The sequence below is a fragment of the Oncorhynchus mykiss genome, chromosome 29, assembly GCF_057628025.1.
Source record: "Oncorhynchus mykiss isolate SJ-2025 chromosome 29, ASM5762802v1, whole genome shotgun sequence".
Lineage (NCBI taxonomy): Eukaryota > Metazoa > Chordata > Actinopteri > Salmoniformes > Salmonidae > Oncorhynchus > Oncorhynchus mykiss.
This window is the reverse complement of record NC_143050.1, coordinates 10,245,065-10,265,083: the sequence shown is the minus strand read 5'-3', so window position 1 is coordinate 10,265,083 and position 20,019 is coordinate 10,245,065. Positions and strand designations below refer to the sequence as shown.

Below are 20,019 nucleotides of genomic sequence, written 5' to 3'. Positions count from 1 at the left end.
ATACTTTAATGAAGACAGCTTCTCCATCCTGGAGGGGGAAATCAATCATTTCCAGGCCCAGGGACATGTATTAGTCTGTGGCGACCTAAATGCCAGAACCGGACAAGAACCTGACACCCTCAGCACACGGGGACAAACACCTGCCTGCAGGTGACAGCATTCCCTCCCACATATGCCCCCTAGGCACAACTATGACAACATAACCAACAAAAATGGGTCACAACTCCTGCAGCTGTGTCGCACGCTGGGTATGTACATAGTCAATGGTAGGCTTCGAGGGGACTCCTATGGTAGGTACACCTATAGCTCCTCTCTTGGCAGTAGTACTGTAGACTACTTTATCACTGACCTCAACCCAGTCTCTCAGAGTGTTCACAGTTAGCCCACTGACACCCCTATCAGCCCACAGCAAAATCACAGTCTACTTGAACAGAGCACTACTCAATCATGAGGCATCAAAGTCAATGGAACTGAGTAACATTAAGACATGCTATAGATGGAAGGAATGCAGTTTGGAAACCTACCAAAAAACAATTAGGCAACAACAAATTCAATCCCTTTTAGACAATTTCCTGGGTAAAATGTTCCACTGTAATAGTGAAGGTGTAAACTTGGCAGTAGAAAATCTCAACAGTATATTTGACCTCTCAGGTTCCCTATCAAATCTAAAAATCTCAAATAGAAAACCGAAGAAAATGAACAACAATGACAAATGGTTTGATGAAGAATGCAAAAATCCAAGAAAGAAATTGAGAAACCTGTCCAACCAAAAACATAGAGACCCAGAAAACCTGAGTATATGCCTTCACTATGGTGAATCACTAAAACAATACAGAAATACACTACGGAAAAAGAAGGAACAGCACGTCAGAAATCAGCTCAACGTAAATGAAGAATCCATAGACTCTAACCACTTCTGGAAAAATTGGAAAACACGAAACAAACAACAACACGAAGAATTATCTATCCAAAATGGAGATGCATGGGTAAACCACTTCTCCAATCTTTTTGGCTCTATAACAAAGAATAAACAGCAAAAACATATACATGATCAAATACAAATCTTAGAATCAACTATTAAAGACTACCAGAACCCACTGGATTCTCCAATTACCTTGAATGAGTTACAGGACAAAATAAAACCCTCCAACCCAAAAAGGCCTGTGGTGTTGATGGTATCCTTAATGAAATGATCAAATATACAGACAACAAATTCCAATTGGCTATACTAAAACTCTTTAACATCATCCTTAGCTCTGACATCTTCCCTAATAATTGGAACCAAGGACTGATCACCCCAATCCACAAAAGTGGAGACAAATTTGACCCCAATAACTACCGTGGAATATGCGTCAACAGTAACCTTGGAAAATCCTCTGCATTATCATTAACAGCAGACTCGTACATTTCCTCAATGAAAACAATGTACTTCGCAAATGTCAAATTTGCTTTTTACCAAATTACCGTACAACAGACCATGCATTCACCCTGCACACCCTAATTGACAACCAAACAAACCAAAACAAAGGCAAAGTCTTCTCATGCTTTGTTGATTTCAAAAAAGCCTTTGACTCAATTTGGCATGAGGGTCTGCTATACAAATTGATAAAAAGTGGTGTTGGGGGTAAAACATACGACATTATAAAATCCATGTACACAAATAACAAGTGTGCGGTTAAAATGGGCAAAATTCACACACATTTCTTCACACAGGGTCGTGGGGTGAGACAGGGATGCAGCTTGGTGCTTCTGTCACCAACCAAGGAGGGCCTACAGCAGCACCTAGATCTTCTGCACAGATTCTGTCAGACCTGGGCCCTGACAGTAAATCTCAGTAAGACCAAAATAATGGCGTTCCAAAAAAGGTCCAGTCGCCAGGACCACAAATACAAATTGAACACACAAGAACACACAAAAACCTATACATACATCGGCCTAAACATCAGCACCACAGGTAACTTCCACAAAGCTGTGAACGAGCCCCAGGACAGCAGCACAATTAGACCCAACCAAATCATGAGAAAACAAAAAGATAATTACTTGACACATTGGAAAGAATTAACGAAAAAAACGGAGCAAACTAGAATGCTATTTGGCCCTAAACAGAGAGTACACAGTGGCAGAATACCTGACCACTGTGACTGACCCAAACTTAAGAAAAGCTTTGACTATGTACAGACTCAGTGAGCATAGCCTTGCTATTGAGAAATGCCGCCGTCAGCAGACCTGGCTCTCAAGAGAAGACAGGCTATGTGCTCACTGCCCACAAAATGAGGTGGAAACTTAGCTGCACTTCCTAACCTCCTGTCCAACGTATGACCATATTAGAGACACATATTTCCCTCAGATTACACAGATCCACAAAGAATTCGAAAACAAATCAAATTTTGATAAACTCCCATATCTACTGGGTGAAATACCACAGTGTGCCATCACAGCAGCAAGATTTGTGACCTGTTGCCACAAGAAAAGGGTAACCAGTGAAGAACAAACACCATTGTAAATACAACCCATATTTATGCTTATTTAGAGAGAGAGAGAGAGAGAGAGAGAGAGAGAGAAAATCTCAGTGCTATGGGGAGAGACGCGGCGCACGCTCCACGGTCTGTTCTCGTCATCCGTCAGATCATCTCCTCGAGAGAAGGGAGATTGAAAGGGCTGCCGCGAGCCAGCCAGTAACGGAGACCGGAGAAGGCACTGACCCATTCCGCTTTCCTGCCTTGTCCAATAACAAGTGCTTTTTGGGGAATGGATATATTGTTTTGTCAATTTCGAGAGCTAAAAGCTCGGAATGGCAAAGGTAAACGGTCTTCCATAACGGGTATTCATCTATTTGTGCCACATAACATTCAGACGACAGCGAGAAAGTTATAGCTTTCTCTTTTCAACCGAATTGCTTGAATAAAGACTAGGCTACAGTGGGCTAGAATTAAAAAGCTCAGGTGTCCATAAAGAGCCGAGTTTACAGCGTGCGACACCGGCAAAACAGAAGCGCCTGCAGTGTGTTTATGGATAGATAGGGCATCTTGAATAGATTCTTCCAGATGATTTAACTTCGTCTATATCGGAATATCTGCGGGTGTGTTTTCAACTCTGCCTGTCAACACTGTTCATTTCAGACCAGAGGAAATGTAACAGTGATTCGCGAGGGACGACGAAATCACCAACGATCAAAGGATTCATCCAAAACGGTTCAAAAATCAAACTGGCAGTTTTATTGCGGAGTACCAGACGAGAAACCTACATTCTCCCCGAGACGTCCAAGCAGGATGGAACTCAAACTGGGATACTAGACCGGTAGAACACTCGCCGTCATGTTTGGAAGAGGTAAAACAAATATTTTTTGTGAGCCTATATCGCTGTAGTGTTTAATCTGCCATTTGTTTTTTTGTTTCTTGTGAATTTGTCACATTTACAGTGGGTTATTGGGAATGTCTTTGACTATGATATGTTGCTGCATGGATTACGACAGTTTTGGGAATATCTGTTGTTGATGACCAACCTACAGTAGACTAGCGTTCTATCACGATATGCATTTGGGATTATGTGTATCCCTTCTGTGTGGTAGGTATATGTGTAGGCTCTACTGTCGACTACAGTGTTTCTCAAATATCCAGGTGTATGTGCGCGCTTGTGTGTGTATATCCTGCGCGCTTGTGTCTAGTCCACAGAAAGGTCTGCATAGAGGTGTGTGTATAGCTTCCCAGCTAGCACATTTGGTTCCTTGGAAGTTGTGGGAAACATGTAGTAACATGCCAGTAAATTTTCTGACCAGTAAAACTGAAGGTTTTTAAAACATTCTGAGAACAGAAGTTTGGTCTCTCTTTATGTGTTGTTGTGGTGTCTCTCTTTTCGTGATGTGTTTTGCCATATATTTTTTTTATGTTGTTATTTTCTTATCCCAGCCCCCGTCCCAGCAGGCCTTATTGTAAATAAGAATTTGTTGCTCACTTACCTAGTTAAATCAAGGTTTAAAAAACATTTTAAGTGAAAATGTCGCCTGTTCTAGGAAGGTTTATTTTTAGGTTGCAGGGAGGTTCTGAGAACATTTTACTCTGGTTGCAAGGAGGTTCTGAGAACATTTTACTCTGGTTGCAAGGAGGTTCTGAGAACATTTTACTCTGGTTGCAGGGAGGTTCTGAGAACATTTTACTCTGGTTGCAAGGAGGTTCTGAGAACATTTTACTCTGGTTGCAGGGAGGTTCTGAGAACATTTTACTCTGGTTGCAAGGAGGTTCTGAGAACATTTTACTCTGGTTGCAGGGAGGTTCTGAGAACATTTTACTCTGGTTGCAGGGAGGTTCTGAGAACATTTTACTCTGGTTGCAAGGAGGTTCTGAGAACATTTTACTCTGGTTGCAGGGAGGTTCTGAGAACATTTTACTCTGGTTGCAAGGAGGTTCTGAGAACATTTTACTCTGGTTGCAGGGAGGTTCTGAGAACATTTTACTCTGGTTGCAGGGAGGTTCTGAGAACATTTTACTCTGGTTGCAAGGAGGTTCTGAGAACATTTTACTCTGGTTGCAGGGAGGTTCTGAGAACATTTTACTCTGGTTGCAAGGAGGTTCTGAGAACATTTTACTCTGGTTGCAGGGAGGTTCTGAGAACATTTTACTCTGGTTGCAAGGAGGTTCTGAGAACATTTTACTCTGGTTGCAGGGAGGGTCTAAGAACATTTTACTCTGGTTCCAGGGAGGTTCTGAGAACATTTTACTCTGGTTCCAGGGAGGTTCTGAGAACATTTTACTCTGGTTCCAGGGAGGTTCTGAGAACATTTTACTCTGGTTCCAGGGAGGTTCTGAGAACATTTTACTCTGGTACCAGAGAGGTTCTGAGAACATTTCACTCTGGCTCATTGAAGGTTTTCCTGGGAGGTTTTATTAACGCTCTGAGAAGAGAAATTTCAGGATATTTCAAGTAAAAAATAAAAAAAAAACCCTCCTTAATTAAACTTTAGCTAAATGTTTCAATAAAACTTTTAGTAACACTGATAGCTTTATTTTGGGTAAACTTATTTTTTACTTATTTTTTACTCCAAGCACAGATAGGACTCATAGAAATGTATTTCCTTGAGATTAATCACGCAAACATGTATTTTTTTTATTGTGACACGGCATCAGTGAGATTCCAATCTATAATCTTCTGTTCTTTATCCATGGAATTAGTCCACTTCGCCTCCAAGGATGGCTCTAGCATGCCAATTATTTTACAGATATAAAGCTGTAAATGTTTTGTCTATTCAAACAGACCCCATTTCAAAGGAAACCATGTTTTAACTTTTAGGAAACGTTATGTGAAAGTAATGAAATACCAAGAAAAGTTCCTTAAATGTGCTGAGAATGTTCCAAAGCCAAGCAATTATCCTGCACACCATTCCAACAAAGTTGTGTGAAGGTCTAAGAAACATAAGGTTCTCAGAACATTATGTGCTGACTGGGTTCCAAATATACCGTCAACTCCTGGATCGTTTTGGACTGTCTTAGTGTCATTAGATGAGATACCAGTTAAATGGATAGTTTGGGATTTTGGTAATGAAATTCTGGACTTTATCCCTAGAGTAAGATTAATTTGTGAATACCATTTTTATTTGCGTCCAGGACGAAGGAAGTTGGAGGTAGTTTTACGAGAAAATGCTAACTGCTGCAGCTTAGCACAAAGACTGGAATCTCCAGTAGACAATTGCATACACTCTAGATAGGAACTCCCTTCATACTGGAGGCAGAGACATAAAAATGGTATCCTCAAGTTCATCTGACTCTGGAGAAGTAGAAAAAGGGCCTCATTGGCTAAATCCAGAACTATCCCTTTAACATACAGATGTAGGACATTCATTTGATCACCCTGTTGCATGAGAACTTTCCTGCAATGAAAGACATTTAAAACATGTCGTGTATTTGAGGTTTAAAAAGGTATCTGAAGTTTTGTAATTTTCAATTTGAAATTTCAGACGTGTATCAACTCCTACAAAAATGTCCATTCATTATAATCTTTATAATAATTCACATTTCCTGTTGCTGTAGGAGTATTTTCCTGCTGTATCAAATTGGCTATTAAATTAAGATCCTACATCTGTAAAACCTCTAGCTTCAGCTTGTCTCTCCCAAGGCCTGGTCCACTCGGCGCCGTTCGGCGGAAATAAAATATTTATCCATATCACTTTATAGTATTCTTTAAAATAGAAGACTGCTGCTGCACTGCAGTTTACAGTTATCGGTGTGTGTGTGTATGTGCGTGTGGGCATGCGTGCGCCTCAACAGAAGCTTTCTGACATGTTTTCTTACATTCTCCAGCGGGTGATGAGACAGTGGCGCGAGGAACAGGCGCCAAGATAGTCCGGGGGGCCGGGACTGTTTACAGAGAGAGAGCGGAAGAGAGGGAGAGACAGAGACGCATGTAGGTTTCTGTAAAGCTCCAATGTTGCTAGAAAGAAATTGACATTTGTAATGCCAGCCTACATCCGGTTCAAATCCAACTTCAGCACGCTATTTAAAGGGTACACGTGTGTGTCTGTCTGGATGAACAGCAGCTTTGCAATTGTGGAACCATATCTCTCTGTCACAGACAAACACACACACGCGCACATAAATTAGGTGAGTCATCATCATGTTCATGCTGAAATAGACTGACAGGCAATTATTCAGAAAGAAGCTGTTGGGTGACAAATGTATTGTACTGCTGAATGAGCTGCACTGAATGGAATGGAAAAGGTCTGCTTAACGTCAGTAGATGGAGAGAATAACCTGGGTCTCACACACACACACACACTACACTGTACACACTACACACACTACACACACACACACACACACACACACAGATCATTATCGGTTAGGCCACTTGGTTTGTCCCATCTTCAAGCTGGACTCTATCCTCATTACTAATGAAAACATCTGGGCCTGCACTGGACTGGGAGGGCGGTGGCTGTGTGTGTGGGCTGGTGTGTGTGCTTGTTTGTTTACAATTCCGGCTGAGTTTCTTCCAGCCCACACACACACACACACACACACACACACACACACACACAAATATGATAAATGTCCGTATAGCTGTGTGTTTGCTGAATATGCATGCTGTCTGTCAGTAGAAATGATGAAATGTGGTGTAATGTTTGAGGTGGTTTGTCTATGATACAGTTCTCTGTCACCTTTACTTCACTACTAACACACAGAGAGAGAGAGAGGGAGAGAGGGGGGCTGTGAGGGAGCAAAATAATGATAGAGGGAGGAGAGAGGCAGGAGAGAGAGAGGGAGAGAGGGAGGGGGAGGGGAGGGGGGGATGAGGGAGCAAAATAATGATAGAGAGAGGGAGGGATGGATAGAGAAAAATAATGAGAGAGAGGGAGGGGAGAGGGGGGTGAGGGAGCAAAATAATGATAGAGAGAGGGAGGGATGGATAGAGAAAAATAATGAGAGAGAGGGAGGAGAGAGAGAGGGAGCAAAATAATGAGAGAGGGAGGGAGAAAAAAATGAGAGAGAGAGAGGGAGGGAGGGAGGGATAGGAGAAAGAGAGGGAGGGAGGGGAGAGAGAGAGGGAGCAAAATAATGAGAGAGAGAGGGAGGGAGGGATGGATGGATGGAGAAAACTGAGAGAGAGGGAGGAGAGAGAAGGGAGAGAGAGAGAGGGGAAGGGAGAGAGAGAGAGAGGAAGGGAGGGAGGGGAGAGAGAGGGAGCAAAATAATGAGAGATGGAGGGATGGATGGATGGATGGATGGATGGAGAAAAATAATGAGAGAGAGAGGGAGGGAGGCATGAATGGAGAAAAATAATGAGGGAGAGAGAGAATACAACGGTTATTTTTTTTTTCTTTAACTATTTGCACATTTACAACTCTGTATATGTTCATAATATGACATCTGGAATGTCTTTATTATTTTTGAACTTCTGTGTAATGTTTACTGTTAATTTTGATTGTTTATTGTTTATTATCTATTTCACTTGCTTTGGAAATGTTAACATATGTTTCCCATGCCAATAATGCCCTTAACTTGACTTGAAATTGTATTGAGAGAGGGTAGAGAAAGAGAGATGGGACAAGGTCATTTCCATGTAAAATGACCCATGAGCACCAACATGTGAAGTTCATAAGAGCATATCAAATTTGGTGTCAGATGAAAGCTAAGAGAATATATTTTGGGGAAATGAAGGCATAGATACATTTTTTTCAACCATTTTACATCATAAACAATATAAGACATAAGCAAAGGTTTTGATTTCTGGTCACACTGATGGAAACGTTATAAGAAATACATGGAAACACAGTAATGTTGAAGACCCCTACACACTAATATCATCATTTATATTTAGTTTTGCAGAAATGATTCGCCTTCTGTAGGTTTAAAAAAACATTGCCTTGTAATTCTGTTACCACATATCTTTAAGATATTCTCTCATTTCCTCTCCCTCATGAGGAGGGACAATCTGAAAGTAATAATTCATGCCGGTGTTTGGAGGATATATTTGCACGGGTGTTGTAGAATAATAGAGAATACATCAATTACAACTATGAAATAAAACAAATGGAATCATGTAGTAACCAAAAAAAGTGGTACAATACAGTATATTTTATATTTGAGATTCTTCAAAGTATCCACCCTTTGCCTTGATGACAGCTTTACACACTCTTGGCATTCCATATGTGTTATTTCATAGTTTTGACGTTTTCACTATTATTCTACAATGTAGAAAATAGTAAAAATAAAGAAAAACCCTGTAATTAGTAGGTGTGTCCAAACCTTTGACTGGTACTGTATATATACTGTATATATTTGTTTTGAGGGGGATTTTAACCCCTTTTTCATGATATCCAATTGGTAGTTACAGTCTTGTCCCATCGCTGCAACTCCCATACGGACTCAGGAGAGGCAAAGGTCGAGAACCATGCGTCCTCCAAAACACGACCCAACCAAGCCACACTGCTTCTTGACACGCTGCCCACTCCGACCAATGTGTCGGAGGAAACACAGTACAGCTGGTGACCGAAGTCAGCGTGCATGCGCCTGGCCGCCACAAGGAACCGCTTGAGCGCAATGGAACAAGGACATCCCATCCGGTCAAACCCTCCCCTAACCCTGACGACGCTGGACTGTAATGACACCTCTGGCACTGTGATGCAGTGCCTCACACCATGCCCAAAACGGACGCGCGTGCATGCCCAAACCGTCCGCATGCGCCATTGTGCGCAACTAGATTTTGTCCCCTCATACCACGACATGCAGGTTGAAATATCAAAACAAACTCTGAACCAATTATATTAATTTGGACCGGTCAAAAAGTATTAAATATTTATGGCAATTTAACTGGCTAGCTTGCAGTTTCTAGCTAATTTGTCCTATTTAGCCAACTTGCTGTTGCTCGCTAATTTGTCCTGGGATATAAACGTTGAGTTGTTATTTTACCTGAAATGCACAAGGTCCTCTACTCCGACAATTAATCCACACATTAAACAGTCAAGATAATATTTTCTAGTCATCTCTCCTCCTTCTAGGCTTTTTCTTTTTTGGACTTTATATGGCGATTGTCATCTAACTTTCACAAAACGGTGTATTACCACGACCAACCGACCTCAGTTCATCTTTCAATCACCCACGTGGGTATAACCAATGAGGAGATGGCACGTGGGTGTATGCTTCTAAAAGCCAATGAGGAGATGGGAGAGGTAGGACTTGCAGCGCGTTCTGCGCCACAAATGGAAGCAACTTCTATTTTAGCGCTTGACAATGCAGACGCTCATTGACGCGTGTGAGCAGCGTGGGTGAATTACATGTATTTATATTGCAACGCGACGGGAGCTGTGTGGTCAGTATGTTAGATCGCTGCGTCACTCGGGAGGCCCTAATCTCTATTTTTATATATGTGAATTGCATGTTTTTTTTTTACTGTGTTTCCTCCGACACATTGGTCGGAGTGGGCAGCGTGTCAAGAAGCAGTGTTTTTATTTTTTTTATTTCACTTGTTTTTGAGAAACTTACACCCAAACGACAATGAATTTCCTGAGTCTCATTCTGGAGAGCCAGGGCGTCCATAAAGTTTTTTTTATTTGTTTTATTTCACCTTTATTTAACCAGGTAAGATAGTTGAGAACAAGTTCTTATTTACAACTGCGACCTGGCCAAGATAAAGCAAAGCAGTGCGACACAAACAACAACACAGAGTTACACATGGAATAAACAAGCGTACAATTTATAACACAAGAACGGCTATATACAGTTTGTGCAAATGGCGTGAGGAGGTAAGGCAAGGAATAGGCCATAGTAGCGAAGTAATTACAATTTAGCAGATTAATACTGGGGTGATAGATGAGCAGAGGATGATGAGCAGATGATGATGTGTAAGTAATGATACTGGTGTGCAAAAGAGCAGGAAAGTAAATAAAAACAATATGGGGATGAGGTAGGTAGATTGGGTGGACTATGTACAGATGAACTATGTACACCTGCAGCGATCGGTTAGCAGCTCAGATAGCTGATGTTTAAAGTTAGTGAGGGAAATGTAAGTCTCCAGTTTCAGCTATTTTTGCAATTTGTTCCAGTCACTGGCAGCAGAGACCTGGAAGGAAAGGTGGCCAAAGGAGGCGTTGGCTTTGGGGATGACCAGTGAGATATACCTGTTGGAGCGCGTGCTACGGGTGGGTGTTGTTATAGTGACCAGTGAGCTGAGATAAGGCAAAGCTTTACCTAGCATAGACTTATAGATGACCTGGAGCCAATGGGTCTGGCGACGAATGTAGCGAGGGTAGAGCAGAGTAGAGTAGAGCATACAGGTCGCTGTGGTGGGTGGTATAAGGGGCTTTGGTAACAAAACGGATGCCACTGTGATAGACTGCATCCAATTTGCTGAGTAGAGTATTAAAAGCTATTTTGTAGATGCCATAGTCGAGGATCGGAAGGATAGTCGGCTTTACTAGGGTATGTTTGGCGGCGAGTGAAGGAGGCTTTGTTGCAAAATAGAAAGCTGATTCCAGATTTGATTTTGGATTGGAGATGTTTGATATGAGTCTGGAAGGAGAGTTTACAGTCTAGCCAGACACCTAGGAATTTGTAGTTGTCCACGTATTCTAGGTGAGAACCGTCCAGTGTAGTGATGCTAATTGGGCGGGCGAGTGCAGGCAGCAAACGGTTGAAAAGCATGCATTTGGTTTTACTAGCGTTTAAGAGCAGTTAGAGGCCACGGAAGGAGTGTTGTAGGGCCAGATGTATACAGATGTATACAGAATGGTGTCGTGTGCGTAGAGGTGAACAAAGACTCCAGAAATAATCCAATTGCATCCTTTTTACAAACGACAAAGCTCTCAGTATCATGATTCAGTTCTTTAGAAGTTGACACATGACATTTTGTCATACCGAACTTTATCTGCAACGTTTTTGTTTGAACTCGAGCGATAACTTCTGACGCGCGTATATTGGCTTGCATGTGTATACTTCAGAAGCACACTAGTCAGTCCACAACAAATGTGTCCACTGTAAACACAGAGCTGCTAGCTAGCTGCCGGTCGCTAATCTTCCAAGCTAGCTAATTCGTTTTTTATTTCGAACAACTACGCAACCAACATGTGTGACTACGAATACGAGGAGAAAATGTTTGAATTTGCAGACGAGCCTTATTGATCTGAACCGGAATACACAGATGTCGAGCTTCAATAGATGGAGGAAGACAGGAAGACAGAGAAAGGAGATAGAGAAACGGAGCAGGCAGAGGCTGAGGCAGATATTCAACCAGCAGATGAGACCCGACTCAGGTCATCTCAGAACTTGTTCTGTACCTGTGGGCAATACCAAGCGATGCCCACTGAAGACCAGTGTCTTTGTTGCGCGAAGTGGGACCTGCTTATGCTAACCTTGGAAAAGCTAGAAATGTCTGATGTCAAGACACCGCTGACCCACGAGCCCACCTTACTCTGTGTAACCAGTGACAATGATTTTCCAGTCCCCCTAATCCCAGCAGTTGTAGAAACTTTTTTCCATGTGCCAAAAATAAACTGGAAGAAGAGACCTCGGCCAGAGCGACCTAATGGCCAGCTGTCAATAAAGTAAGTACAGGTAGTTTGTGTGATAAATACACTCCCCAGCATTACAGTATTCATATGCTGTGTGAAATATGTCATCAGAACACTCACATGTTAATCAGTAGGGCGACACAGTGTAATTCTGCTTCCGCACAGCGAGCTGCCTTGTTTTTTTTTACATTTATTTTCTTGTCAATATAGATTTGTAACTTACATAGCGGTCATGGAATGGGGATTAAAATGCGAACGACATGTGCCGTGATCAGAGACAAGTGTTACCCAGTTATGTCGTCAGCAACGTCCGCAACAAGTACCGCTCACCCACATGTGTCCACGCTGGATTTAAGGAGGCAGATGACGAACAACCTTCCACCGATGGCTCATCACCTTCCCTTATTTTCTCATTCGGAAATGTTGTTTTCTTTGTTTCATTTCATTTCACACATGAAATACATAGTAATATATTGACAGTATCTATTGCAAATCCTCTCTGAACCCTCTCTCTGACCCTGGGAGTTTGGGATTATCAGGCTGCATCAAGTAGCTTACCATCCCCCAACCGGAGCCTGACTATTGTCTTGCAGTAGAGGGCAATTCACACCTCCATCGTTAGGGAGGTTACTAGGGAGCCTTCTGGGAGAGTTCCAGAGATAGTCAAACTCTCTCTCACTCCCAGCGTCAGAGAGAGAGAGTGTTCAGAGGGGATTCTCTGCAGTGTCAGTGCAGCACAGTGTTTAAGGTTAAGTTTAGGCATTAACTGATAATTCTTACGGTTAGGCATTAACTCAGAATAGTTAAGGTTTGGGATAGGCTTAAAACATAAATCTTAAACACATTCCTATCACTGGATTTTAAGTTGCAAACTTTGGAATCAGAGGCAGATGCTTATGCCCAACTGCAATCCCAATCCACAAGGTAAATGTCAAATTTCTAAGTGTAAGGTTAGGTTTAGGCATTACCTACAAAGTTTTAAGGTTATGGTTAAGTTTAGGCATTAAGGCTGCCGTCCACAACACCCTAGCAAAACCGAAACCTACTTGAAGGTAACAGGACTCACTGTTGCCCCTAGTGACCGGTTTCCACATCATCAGTTGAGTCAAGTAAGAGGTAGTTGTTGCGTAGGTATTGGTGCAGTAGCATTGGTTGTGTGTGTGATGTATGGAAAAAGACAGCTTTCATCTTGACAGAAGGCAATATTTGTTAACAAGTCTCCTGTGAACAACACACTCACCCTGACACTGCAACACACACACAATCACTTCAATCATCATGTAAGCTGCTGCTGCTCTGTTTATCATATATCCTGATGCCTAGTCACCTTACCTCTTTACATATCTACCTCCATCACTTTAGTATCCTTGCACATTGTAAATATGGTATTGGAATTGACGCTGTATGAAGCTTACCTACTCGTGTTATTATTTCTATTGGTCTTGTGTTTTTGTTCTACCATATTTCTACCATACCTACCATACCATATTTGATTTTATAGTACTACATTGATAATGATTCATGCGTTGTTAGGATAACATAGGCTTTTCACTGTACTTGTGCATTTGACATTAAAAACGTGAAACTTGATGTCACATCGACTTGAGTAGTTTTCTACTATTCTGTAAATACAAAAATTCATCCACATTGGCCTAAACCGGTTTTGATTACCATTTAAGACTCACTGCCTCGATTTGTTCTTAAGTAGAACAATTGTAAATTGTGTTTTTTTTACATTGGAAAAAAAGTAGAGATAGTATATCATAAACTGCAGTTTTTTAAATGTATTTTTGTATCTTTATTTATCCAGGTAGGCTAGTTGAGAACACCTTTATTTAACCAGGTAGGCTAGTTGAGAACAAGTTCTCATTTACAACTGCGACCTGGCCAAGATAAAGCATAGCAGTTCAACACATACAACAACACAGAGTTACACATGGAATAAACAAACATACAGTCAATATTACAGTAAAAATAAAAGGAAAACAAAAAGTCTATATACAGTGAGTGCAAATGAGGTAGGATAAGGGAGTTAAGGCAATAAATAGTCCATGATGGAGAAGTAATTACAATATGGCAATTAAACACTGGAATGGTAGATGTGCAGAAGATTAATGTGCAAGTAGAGATACTGGGGTGCAAAGGAGCAAGATAAATAAATAAATACAGAATGGGGATGAGGTAGTTGGATTGGCTGTTTACAGATTGGCTATGTACAGGTGCAGTGATCTGTGAGCTGCTCTGACAGCTGGTGCTTAAAGCTACTGAGGGATATGAGTCTCCAACTTCTCCAGCTTCAGTGATTTTTGCAGTTTGTTCCAGTCATTGGCAGCAGAGAACTGGAAGGAAAGGCGGCCAAAGGATGAATTGGCTTTGGGGATGACCAGTGAGATATACCTGCTGGAACACGTGCTATGAGTGGGTGCTGCTATGGTGACCAGTGAGCTGAGATAAGGCGGGGCTTTACCTAGCAGAGACTTGTAGATGACCTGGAGCCAGTGGGTTTGGCGACGAGAGTAGAGCGAGGGCCAGCCAACGAGAGCGTACAGTTCGCAGTGGTGGGTGGTATATGGGCCTTAGGTGACAGAACGGATAGCACTGTGATAGACCGCATCCAGTTTGTTGAGTAGAGTGTTGGAGACTATTTTATAAATGTCATCGCCGAAGTCGAGGATCGGTAGCATAGTCAGTTTTACGAGGGTATGTTTGGCGGCATGAGTGAAGGATGCTTTGTTGCGAAATAGGAAGCCGATTCTAGATTTAATTTTGGATTGGAGATGCTTAATGTGAGTCTGGAAGGAGAGTTTACAGTCTAACCAGACACCTAGGTATTTGTAGTTATCCACACAATTTTAGTCAGAGCCATCCAGAGTAGTGATGCTGGACGGGCGGGCAGGTGCGGGCAGTGATCGGTTGAAGGGCATGCATTTAGTTTTACTTGCACTTAAGAGCAGTTGGAGGCCACGGAATGGGAGTTGTATGGCATTGAAGCTCGTCTGGAGGTTAGTTATCACAGTGTCCAATGAAGGGCCAGAAGTATACAGAATGGTGTCGTCTGCATAGAGGTGTATCAGAGAAATTCCAGCAGCAAGAGCGACATCATTGATGTATACAGAGTGTATTCAGAGAAAAGTGACGACCCGAGGATTGAACCCTGTGGCACCCCCATAGAGACTGCCGGAGGTACAACAGGCCCTCCGAACAATGGGAAAGTAATTCTGCTTTGGAAGTTTATCAACTTGTAACCCCACTTTTGAAAAAATATCCCTTGAATGTTTTGGTAAACCTACTGGATAACTCTTCTTCGTCTACACCCATTCAGCATCGTCCACAACCTCTTTAGCCGTAGCCCTTAATCCTTAGCCCCACCTATCTCTTTAAGGATTCACATGTGAAGCTACGTTTTAAACAGAGTGAGTAGTGTAGTAAACAACGACAGATTTCAAGACTAGAAGAGGTAAAAGTAGTAGCTTACAATAAGGAAAAACTCCAGGTTAGAATACACTTTATCTAGTCCTTGGCCTATATACTAATCTGACTTTGGTGCAGGTCATGTTGTTCTTCACATTACTGTCTCTGATAAATACACACTACATCACATCAACGTTCATTTGTCACATGCAGGGGATACAGAAGGTGTAAACGGTACAGTGAAACGCTTACTTGCATACTTGAATAGTAGCAATATCAAAAATAGAAAGTGTCAATGCTAGTAGAGAAAGAACAAAATAATATACAGTTTGTGCAAGAACATTATCAATAACCATATCAGTGATACTGGTGATAGGAGGTAAAGTGGCTGAGCAGCAGGATAAAAAAATCAATAGTAGCAGCAACGTTTGGGTACAATATTGCATTTCACTCATGCTTTATAGACCTAGCTATAGCTAGACCTTGCCGATCAGGTACCTAAACCAAAGCTAGAGGATCTGAGTCATACAGGGGCTACGTGTAAGCACCATAAGCCATCTAATGTTATGAAAATACATGTTTTGTAGAATTATATAACAATAGCAAAGCACAAGACAACCTGAAAATAGCTAGCTACACACTTGTGAGGCTGGCTACTTAGGAAGTAGGGCTGAACCCATTTAGTTGATTGTTTGGTCCATAGGCTATTGGTCGAACAAGATTTTTTTGGGGGCGAGCAGTGGCAAAGATTATATATATATTTTAATGGCACCCGAGACACCTGTCTGATTGGTGCCTGTCTCAGTGGACTAATCCATTGAGGAGGCCGCGGGGATGCCACTGTCCAAGTAAAAAGGAAGTGTGGCTCAGCTGCACAAGGCATGTCTCTCTCCAGAATGTGCTCTCTCCAGCCATTTTGTGCATATTCATTGTTTCATAACTTCATTGTGTGCATTGTTTGCTGTGTCTGTCAATTGCCCAGTGCATACATCACCAGTAGTAGCCTACATTTGCCCCTAATCATTTCTAATCTGCAATGTTTGTTTGGTTCTGGTAATTTATGTTAAGGCATTCAATGTATTACTACCACTACAGTCGTTTTCATTATTGGAGTGGACACGTTGTTTGCAGAACTCACAACCTATGCTAAACTAGTGAGCTCCAAGTTTTTGTTTTTCATTCCATTTCTGAGATTTGTCAATTTATTCATCATGTTTTGTTTGAAACGCTTCTGTCAATGTTGAGTAAGGGCACGCACCTGATTACCATACAGCAGTAGGACTAGTCTACCTGGCCTGCATGCAAATGTAGACCTATAAAATGTTTCCATTTGGGGATGTCTGATAGTATTTCTTATTGTCTTAACTCACCACCACTAATGAAGTGTGGAGCTTCTCAAATAAGGTTTTCTTCACCTCAAACAGCAATTAAACTAAGTCTGTTTTTAGAATCAGTTGAGAGTGACAATAGTTCCTCAAATATTTGATAACCATTTGGCATGAAAGGGAAATATGTGCTCTGGTCCAGTGTAAATGTCATAAAATACCTGATTACTTCTTATCCCTTGCACAAATAGCCTACAGCTGTGTCTGGCGCGGGAAACACTGTGGGCCCAGGATAATTTAAACAATGTTTGAAGTTTGCTAGTTTGCTAGTGCAAGTTTCGGGCCGACCCAGTTGATAGTGGTATTCGGTGATGTCATCTACAAAGTAGCTTCCAACACTCTACTCAGCAAACTGGATGCAGTCTATCACAGTGCCATCCGTTTTGTTACCAAATCACCTTATACCACCCACCATTGCGACCTGTATGCTCTAGTCGGCTGGCCCTCGCTACATATTCGTCGCCAGACCCACTGGCTCCAGGTCATCTATAAGTCTATGCTAGGTAAAGGTCCGCCAGCAGGTATATCTCACTGATCATCCCCAAAGCCAAAACCTCATTTGGCCACCTTTCCTTCCAGTTTTCTGCTGCCAGTGACTGGAACGAATTGCAAAAATCGCTGAAGTTGGAGACTTTTATTTCCCTCACCAACTTTAAACATCAACTATCTGAGCTGCTAACCGATCGCTGCAGCTGTACATAGCCATCTGTAATTAGCCATCTGCCTACCCAATCTACCGCATCCCCATACTGTTTTTATTTTATTTACTTTTCTGCTCTTTTGCACACCGGTATCTCTACTTGCACATCATCATCTGATCATTTATCACTCCAGTGTTAATCTGCTAAATAGTAATTATTCACTCCTATGGCCTATTTATTCCCTACCTCCTCATGCCTTTTGCACACACTGTATATAGACTCTTTTTTCTTTTTTGACTTGTTTATTGTGTTATTGGCTTGTTTATTGTTTATTCCATGTTAAACTCTGTGTTGTAGTCTGTGTCGCACTGCTTTGCTTTATCTTGGCCAGGTCGCAGTTGCAAGTGAGAACTTGTTCTCAACTAGCCTACCTGGTTAAATAAAAAATAAATAAATAAATAAATAGTTGATACAATGTGCAAGTTCTTTGCAGACAGACCATACATAGCCAATGTGATTTATAGGAAATCAGCTGTCCGTTCTGTCTCCCTGGAGCCTGTCTTAGGCGTCTCACAGTACGGGCATTTTTATTGCCCTGGCCACATCTGTAGTCCTCATGCCTCCTTGCAGTATGCCTGAGGCACGTTCACGCAGTTGAGCAGGGACCCTGGGCATCTTTCTTTTGGTGTTTTTCAGAGTCAGTAGAAAGGCCTCTTTAGTGTCCTAAGTTTTTATAACTGTGACCTTAATTGCCTGCCGTCTGTAAACTGTTAGTGTCTTAACGACCGTTCCACAGGTGCATGTTCATAAATTATTTATGATTCATTGAACAAGCATGAGAAACAGTGTTTAAACCCTTTACAATGAAGATCTGTGAAGTTATTTGGATTTTTACAAATTATCTTTGAAAGAGAGGGTCCTGAAAAAGGGACATTTATTTTTTTGCTGAGTTTATTTGGGTGTTTCTGGAGCCTTTCCACAATAGTGGGTCGTTGGTCAAACTGCTTCCATAGGCAGGATACACACACATGCAGGCCCACCCACACACACACATGCTGACACACACACACACACACACACACACACACACACACACACACACACACACACACAGAGAGAGTCTTATTGATAGCCGGTTGTTGAGCAGCTCAATTAAACATGGCTTTACTGTTTCCTCTCCATGAAGAGAGTGAAAGAGGCTTAACCACTTCACCTCTGATTACACTGCACAGTACAGCACCAGAGAGGAGGGAGGAGCGGGAGGGGGAGAGAGGTCGGAGGGAGGGAGGAGAGGGGAGAGAGAGAGAAAGTAGAGAGTGTGCTTGTGTGTTGCTTGATACTCAGGGGAGAAGCTGTTGTCTTGGTCTGTATTGTATGGAGTTTGTGTGTGTGTGTTGGGGACCCGGGGAATAGTAATGGAGTAAATGTCAGAGGTGGAAACATTGAGTAATACACAAGGCAGATGCTTTCAGCCTGGCAGAAGATGGAGGGAGAGATCTGGTAACGTAGTAGGGCTAAGCTCTATTGCTGTGTGTGTGTGTGTGCGCAACCTGTTTTTCAGACTCAACCTCTGAGGCCTGGGGACTGCAGCAGCTAGTCCTATACCTCCAAAGAGAGAGAGAGACCGAGGGAGAGAGAGAGAGACCGAGGGAGAGAGAGAGACCGAGGGAGAGAGAGAGACCGATGGAGAGAGAGAGACCGAGGGAGAGAGAGAGACCGAGGGAGAGAGAGAGAAACCGAGGGAGAGAGAGAGAGACCGAGGGAGAGAGAGAGAGACCGAGGGAGAGAGAGAGAGACCGAGGGAGGGAGAGAGAGAGACCGAGGGAGAGAGAGAGAGACCGAGGGAGAGAGAGAGAGACCGAGGGAGAGAGATAATACAAATACCTTTATTAACCTGATAGTTACATCATTAAAAGCACAAACTTTACTTCATTTAACAGACCTAAATTAGAACCAAGCCCCCATCCTCGTCCACTGTACATAGAACCCCCCTGACGCCACACCCCTGATAAAACCCCATTGATTTGAGAGAGAGGGGGAGAGAGAGAGATGGAGAGAGAGAGTGAAGCAGGAGGTAGCGAGAGAGGGAACACCAAGTGGCTAAACTCTGGTGCCAAACACTAGGCGTGCCCTGAAGCTGTTGTCAGAGGACAGACTAATGTCCCTCAGCCACATCATAATTGACATCGGCACAAATGGCCTCAGGGCCCAACAGGAAAGGGTGGTCACAGCACTCAAGAGAGTGATTGAAAAAGCTTCTTCCTGTTTCCCCAAAGTGGTCATCTCTACCCTGATACTGTCGTAGCTGAATCAGAATTAGTTGGATAACATAGAATAATAAGAGGTTTTATTTACTTTCATAATATGCTTATGTGAGATACTTGTCATTAGAATGTCTCCTTTTGGACTATACTGTTGGCAGTTGCATTTTTCCTTTCTTCTCTAGGGAAATGTCACTTGGGGCCCAGAGAGGGGAGAGGTCAGGCTTGTCTTTTACATGTCTGGTAATATGCAGAATATCAGAAAGGTAGAAGTCAGAATTTAACATTGTCTTCATATGTGAATGTATCTGTTAAACCATGTGAAGGGC

The 20,019-nt window shown here is 42.3% G+C and overlaps 1 protein-coding gene across 1 annotated transcript in view; it reads left to right on the top strand.

The window, feature by feature from the left end:
- Positions 1-2,533: 2,533 nt before the first annotated feature.
- The window catches only part of rtn4rl1a (reticulon 4 receptor-like 1a), a 173,962-nt gene continuing 156,476 nt past the window's right edge, over positions 2,534-20,019 (top strand). The window contains exon 1 of the mRNA XM_021590342.3: positions 2,534-3,327. Coding sequence (XP_021446017.3) covers positions 3,315-3,327 — 13 coding nt within the window. The 5' untranslated portion in view covers positions 2,534-3,314. The remainder of the gene's footprint in view (positions 3,328-20,019) is intronic.